Consider the following 7,370-nt stretch of genomic DNA (forward strand, 5'->3'; position numbering starts at 1 on the left):
TTGTAATGAGTTTTCTCTTTCTAAATCAGAGAGGATGTCCTGACTTGTCGGAAGATGAGTTAAATGACTCAGCCGTAGCTCACAGGCAGCCAGCGTGCTGTGCCTGCATTTCCAGGCCAGGGTTGTCTTGTTGAAGGGAACTTGTCATCCATAAGCAGACAACTGGTATGAAAGAGAGAAAATGATCACAGCAGCCGCAGTTGTGGTGGAGATCCTGTGGTAAGTGCTGTCCAAGTTGAAGGGTAAAATCAAAGGAAAGAAGACAACTCACAGCCTAAATGAGGTGGCTCTTCTCTGCCGGCATCAGACCTGAATGCAGACTCAGCACCACTATGTGTTAGGAAAGGAAAAACCGCCCCCATGTGCATGATAAGCTGTTCTCTTCCATTTCTTCAGTTAAAACTTATAACTAACAGTAACTGTGAAATGAATGAATGTATTTAGTGAGATTGTATATTAAAATATAAAAACTGTAAATTTGATGTTACCTCTCAATTTGAATTTGTTTTGTTTCTTATGTTTTAAGCTTATTTTTTTCTTACTCATATTTTAATGGCCTCATGCCACTGTGATTTATTACACTATAAAAAATTATAAAAATCTAATACTTCTCATGAAGATTACTGCTCATTGCTTTAGTATAAAAATGAAACAAACCAACAGGATAATAACATTAAACAGTGCAACCATATTATACACAACAGTTAATTTTTTTTCTTTCTTATACAATGCATTATTATAAAAAAGAATAACAAAATTAGGTTGAAAGCTACATTAATGTCATTTTTTTAAGATTAACTTTATTGATCCCAGGCAAAAATTCTGAATTCTTTTGCTACATGTAATGCTAACCTTTTGATACAGAAGTGCAATATAATCTGCTTTTAAGTCTTCAAAACAGTTCAAATCTTCATTTTAAATGTATTAATTTGGATAAATAAACCTCAGTCACAAGTCATTCGCAGGCCTGATGTGTTTTGACAAACCAAGTAGCAGAGCACTGCCCCTGGTGGTGAGGATTTGCCTGGCACTTTTGTGGCTCCACCCAGTGGAAGAGGCTCCACCCACCTACATCTGGGCATTTAGCACATCCTGCCTGCATGTGATTGGACCCCGCCTTCAAAGTCAAGAAACAATAACCAATAAGACAAAATGAAAGAAAAAATGCACTTAAGTCATTCAAATTCCAAACCAATAGAAGTACAAAAACACATTGCTACTCATCTATTCTCTAATATTCTGAAAGATCTGCTGTCAATGCAAAGTTGCAGCAGAGTGACTTGGTGGCCCATTGGGAACATTGTGGTGTCACATCTCCAAGGCTGCAGGTTTGATTTCCAGCCTGGCTGTACTTGTTGAGCTTGCATTTTATATTTTCAGTAATTTTGAAATTATACACAAGAATGTATATGCACTTATAAACCCTAATTTCTAATTATGTAACTGTAAAATCTTTAAACAATCCTCACAGACGTAGCATGATAAGGGATCCCATAAGTGTTATAACAAAATTGTGACCTGAAATTTTGGACCAGAACAAATAACTTTCACTGCAGAAAGCAGAGTGTCCCCTTTTAACCATTAAACCAATGACTAACAATAATATTAAGGCTCTATTGTGATTCTTATGTAGCATACGCGTTCATTCGATAAACGCTTGAAGGTCTATAATATTTCCAGAATAGGTTACTAGGCATTAAACAGAGACCGAACAGAGTGTCTATCTAGATCAAAGGTGTAAGCAGAGAAGCTAGGGAACTTAGATGGTAAGTTTTCTTGATAACAAACGCAGATCATTAGCCACCACCAGTAACCACATGAAGTACTACATTACATCATGGCTAAGAAAGAACAGGAAAAAGCAATACCTGGATTCTGAAGCAGATCCTCAAAATCAAGGTGGGGGAAGATTTCACCTGACCAGCCCTGGAGACCCTGCAGAAGCACTTCAAGGTCCTCTTCCTAAAAGAAGAGCTTCACTGGGTTATGTGCTACAGTCATGTTTCCATGAAGTCTCACCCAATTTAGCTTTGATTGGCCAAATATCTGCATTCATTTGCATATTACACATTAATTTACACATTTAAACATTTAAATATTTTACATTTACAGCATCTGGCAGTTCTTAGAAGTCACATCAGTGAATACATTTTGATCCTGGTTCAATAGAACTAGGGCTAAGGATACCATCAGTCTAAAAACTCTGCTAGAAAGTAATACAGGTTTTTTTAAATAAGAATATAATACTGGAAAGCTAATCCAAGTACTTCTGAAAGAGGTAGGTCTTTAGACATCATTTGAAGACACCCAATGACATCTAGGGGAAGTTCATTCTACCACATAGTACATTCAAAGTATTTTTTCCTGATCAAATGCATCTTCGTATTTAGACAGCATGGAAGCTTCTGGATAATACTGTTAAAAAGAAGTCCTGTTAGATTAAATGATGTCCCTGATTTGCCCATAGAGTGCCACTGCGTGTGCGTCCCTCAATGGACTGGCATCCCTTCCGTTTCCTTGTGCAACCTTGACCTGTATAAGGAAGTGGAAGATGAATGGATGTTTACATTTCTGGATATATGCACTGCATATGCTCACAAAAATGTCCCGAAGGGCCAAAGGAAAAATGATTGGTTCCGAGAGAGAGCCAGTCAGATTGCAGAGGAGGTGGGTCCAAGCAACTAGGGACTAACCAATCAGATGTTTTGGTCCCACCTCCTATGAACACTGCATATTCAACACATCTCTCGACTAATCTGTACTATCATACAGATGTACCATATAAACTAATCCACTTTAGGGTTAGTGACAACAATGCAGTGTTATTGGTGACGCCAACATCCTTTACAGATAATAAATGACTTATGAGCGACTCTATGAGTTCCTGTGTGTCATACAGTCTTTGCTAAAACTGACCTCTGCTTAGTCTAACCTTCAGTCCTGCCAGTGACTTCAGGGGATTATGTGCTAAGCCTCAACGCACCACAGAGATGTGAAATTAGTACACTAACCAACAGAGCACTATTTTAAGCCAGTTCTGGGCCTTTCTGTAATCCCATAAAACCATGAGAGGTTACTTTTATTTTGGCACCAGCTGAGCAGGTTTCACTTCTTTTTTTTGTGGAGAAAGTTTAATGTACATCCGGCTGCGGCAAGGTCTCAAAGGATTATTTCACGTTTATAACTTCTAATACATGCTTGATTACGCACTAGGGGACTTGTTCCGTTTACGTGCACAGCATGCATCCATAATATTATGTTGTACACTACAGTGAACCGAGGGACCACGGACCGAGGTCATGACCGAGTGATACGTGATACGCCTCTAAGCCGGACAAACTGAAAACTCGTCGTCGTAATCTGACTGACGGGCACAAGGTGGCGCTCCGTTCCCCGGATTCAACACTTTCTTGCTGAATGTCTTTCTTTGAGGCACTCGCGAACCAAGTGGACGACATTTCAAGATGATGGAGCACAATCTAAATTTTACAGCGTACATATTGCATTAACAATATATATCGCTACTTCTGAATGATCGGTTGTGAATCTCACCTGTTGCTTCCGATGATCAACACCCTGTCTTCCATATCTGGTGAAACAGCTGGTTAAAACGTGTCCTGGTTCCAGAGACCTATCTGTCGATGTTGCTTCGTATATGAAGTCAGTAATACATAAAGTAAACTGTCATTAAACAAAGAAAAATAAACGAAAATAACTATCCTTCCTAAATAAATAATTGACCATGTAGTAACAACTAAAATCCTGGAGGTGGCATACAAGCATAATACAACTAAAACTCACATGAATCGGTTTTGATTCATTATCGTAAAGGCGTTTGGGAAAAGTTGGGGGAAAAACGTTTTATAGGTAAGAAAAGTGTTTCCAGGAGCGGTGATACGGACTCCTGAGCTTTTGATTCAATAAATACTTTTTAGTGATTCAACATTGCTGTTGTTGCATATGTTGCGCTTATAAGGTGTATCCTTTCACTGTTGCTCATAATCAGTGAAGTCTACAACAAATATCTCATGCAGAACAATGCTTAAGTAGCAGTTCATCTACATTTTAAGTATAAAACGTGCATGCACCGCTGTGAATTTTGTCTGTGTCGTAAATTGGTGTATAACAGTAAAGCGTTATAAACCTCACTGACTTCTCCGCGTTTGCTATCTTTGGAAATTCTTCTCTACCATAGGTTTTTCTTCCATTCGACTGAGCAACAGCTCGTCAACCCCCAGATCTGCTGGAAAGGAAACATAGTGGTTATTTCTCCAGTTAAATAATACCTAATGATTTCCATACAAAGGCCAGGTCGCTGCATCATTCTGAAAACAATGACAAGGTATTACTATCACATTTAAACCCAATATCTATGCTCAATAATTAATACAGTATAGGCAAAATTATAAAGTTCCATAATGATCACATTATCCCAATTGAGTTGGCATGACTGGCATCCTCAATTGCATATACTATGTGCCTTTAATGTTTTATGTGTGGTTTATTATAGACATAACCGCCCGCTGACAGAAATTGGAAAGCGACAGTCAGTTTACAAGACATCTTTACAATGTTTATTTATAACGTTCTTATTTTATTGGGATCTTTATTTCCAAACCTACCCTCCTCGGTCTGTAGATGTTTCACACGGTGGCACATGCGCAGACACAGGGGACAGAGGCGGAGGAAGCGGTGGTTATGTCTCGCCGTCGAGATCTCCGCAGCGGGGTGGAACAGTAAGATAATTCCCATCTGAGTTACACATATCTGCGGCTGTAAAGCATGTTTTCTTCTTTCTTTTGCAATAGAACTCAAAATTCCTACTATAAGCTTCCCACTATGCTTTCAAGTAAATACGTTGCAAGCGAAACACATATTAACACAATTCTAAGAAATATATTTTGCAAGATTTATAAGATCATAAGTGAGTTAACTATTAATGTAATTAACGTATTCATATCATTAAAAATCATTTGCTGCTCAGGGGAACATTACGTTAAAAACTTAGGCCAACACTCAAGTTAGCATTATATAAATTATACTCAGGTGAAAAGATATACATGTTACGGTATATTTGTTGATTTTACTGGGTACTTTATTTAGCGCTCAGCTAAGTTAGTGCCCTTCAATTTCATTGTATACACCTGTACAATGACAATAAAGAAATTCTATTCTATTCTATTCTAAGACAATATAAACTGATTATTAAATTAGCTTAATTGCGCAGACAAACAAATCCAGACCACATTCAACGGGTTATCTTATTTCTCTGGGTCTCAAACATAAAAAAAAAAGTAATTATCTCAAAAGGAAATTGCAGAAGAATAGCGGTCAGTATAAGCCATTATAATGCATTTTGAAGATATGGACGATATAATGCACGATAGATGCGAGCTTCATAGAGCATTCATAATACATAATAAACATAGCTATAATGTGTTATGCCTTTTTATGAATAGTTATAGCCATGTGTATAATACCTCATAAATGCATTATAATGTATCATGAAATGCACTACATATGGGTGCTTTAAGTGCTACCAAAAACTGCCACAAAAATGTGCTGAGACAAAGGCACGTGGCTAACAAAGGAACACTAACATCTAACCTACTGAGCACAACAACCGGCTGTCGGGTATTGTATTAAGAAGGCTTGTCTGGAAGCTAAACACCGTATAAAGAACGAAGAAAACTCATCCAAGGGCAAAAAATTAAAAACTCGATACTGTATGGAAAATATGATAAATTTACACTATACACCCTCCATATGACTCGCTTGCTTCTGCCGCCTGTCCCTTTGTATTTGACTGACAGCAGAACAGCGAATCATAAGGATCTTTCTTTTCTGGAATTTACCGGAAGTATAATCTATTTCTGCCTTTTAAACGCAACCTTTCTTCCGGCTCGGGTACTGAGACATTCGTCGGGTTGCTTTCTGGAAAATTAGGGGGACGATTTAACTGATGTAGCTTACTGCCTACGGCCGTAGGTTGTTTTTGCTGTGATATTCAAAAGCATTATACTTAGAACTTTAACTCTTTATAGATTTCTTAAGACGCAATATAAATCTAAAAATAATCTAGGCGGCGTAGGAGAGGGAGTCTGCATACGCAAACTGCTGTGCTAAACACGCTCTAGTGTCTGTGTCATTATTAATCCGTAAGTATAGCGCACTAGCAGATAAACAGTGGGTGTCACTACTTACTTACAGTTTAGCAACTTTCTCCCGTGACGTATGTATCAGTTAAAACCTGGCAAAGGGAGGCAACACGCTGCATTCTGGTACAAAAACGTGGTACATTTTTTTAAATAATTAACTACTGTATCTGCAAGGAGTATGCAGTTCAAATTAATCTCTCTTTATTTCTCCCTCACAGATTAAAAATGCGCTGGTTAACACACAAACATCTGCAGCAGATTGCGTATTTTCGTCCCTTTTTCCTTAGAATGAGGTCCTGTTCACAGAAACCGCTACCTGTTTTAACGCTTTTCACCAAGGTAATTATACACATGTTTTACATAAGCGGAAACTGGGAATAAATTCAGTGGAACTATATTTACACAAAAATCCTTGAGGGTGAAAAAAATAAATGTCCGTTTTTGCATTAATTGTGGGTTTTTGCTTCTTAACATTTCTGTTTATAGGATCCTTGTCCTTTATGCGAAGAAGCGAAGCAAGACCTTGAGCCGTATAAACATAGAGTAAGGCATTCAAACGTGAATGTAAAGAATTGTACGCAGAATTGTGATTACGAAAATTACCGTGTCTTATGTTTGTTGGAAATGTTCGATAACACTTCACAAGAGGGGGTACAAATAGTCTAGTAGGCCTATAATTCACTCATAGGCCACTTAATGTAATAATTCGCCAGTTAGTTACGTACTGATCCCATGTCTGTTCATCCTTAATCAGTTGTAACAATTCATGTATTTCATGCAGCTGTTGTATTTGTTCATAATTTGTACTTGAGTAGTAACTGATTGTCTAAATTACCTGCCCCCCCTCCCCGGTAGGCATACCAGATTTTGTTTTGACGTGGCCTCAAAAAATTAACTTTATTTGCTCGGATGACCTGACCAGCTTGCTTGCTTTCAGTCTCTCTTCCCCAAAGCAGCTGAACATTGTCTTAGTTTCTATTGCAGGAGGTGGATATCACTTTACCGGAAAACAGCGTGTGGCTCGACAGGTACAAGTTTGACATCCCTGTCTTTCACATGAATGGGCAATTTCTCATGATGCATCGAGTGAACATCGCTATCCTGGAGAAGCGATTGGAGAAAATCGAGAAGACGCTCCAAAGTGGCACTGAGTAAAGAGCAAAGCGCGTTAAAAATCTGTGACAATAAAACTTTTGTGTTTGAAATTTGCTG

At 38.2% G+C, this 7,370-nt stretch overlaps 1 protein-coding gene and 1 long non-coding RNA gene across 2 annotated transcripts; one reads left to right on the forward strand and one right to left on the reverse strand.

The window, feature by feature from the left end:
- Positions 1-1,895: 1,895 nt before the first annotated feature.
- LOC125746489 (uncharacterized) lies at positions 1,896-4,781 on the reverse strand. Its single transcript, XR_007398990.1, has 4 exons — positions 4,623-4,781; positions 4,145-4,240; positions 3,553-3,647; positions 1,896-2,532 (listed from the first exon to the last, which is right to left on the reverse strand). It is a non-coding gene; the product is annotated as an uncharacterized LOC125746489 (long non-coding RNA).
- Positions 4,782-5,894: 1,113 nt separating this feature from the next.
- c7h5orf63 (chromosome 7 C5orf63 homolog) lies at positions 5,895-7,363 on the forward strand. The gene is made up of 4 exons (XM_049021134.1): positions 5,895-5,907; positions 6,377-6,497; positions 6,645-6,701; positions 7,131-7,363. Exons 2-4 carry the CDS (start codon positions 6,384-6,386, stop codon positions 7,311-7,313), a joined length of 354 nt encoding a protein of 117 aa, XP_048877091.1. The 5' UTR covers positions 5,895-5,907; positions 6,377-6,383; the 3' UTR covers positions 7,314-7,363.
- Positions 7,364-7,370: the final 7 nt, after the last annotated feature.

The sequence above is a fragment of the Brienomyrus brachyistius genome, chromosome 7, assembly GCF_023856365.1.
Source record: "Brienomyrus brachyistius isolate T26 chromosome 7, BBRACH_0.4, whole genome shotgun sequence".
Taxonomy (NCBI): Eukaryota; Metazoa; Chordata; class Actinopteri; order Osteoglossiformes; family Mormyridae; genus Brienomyrus; species Brienomyrus brachyistius.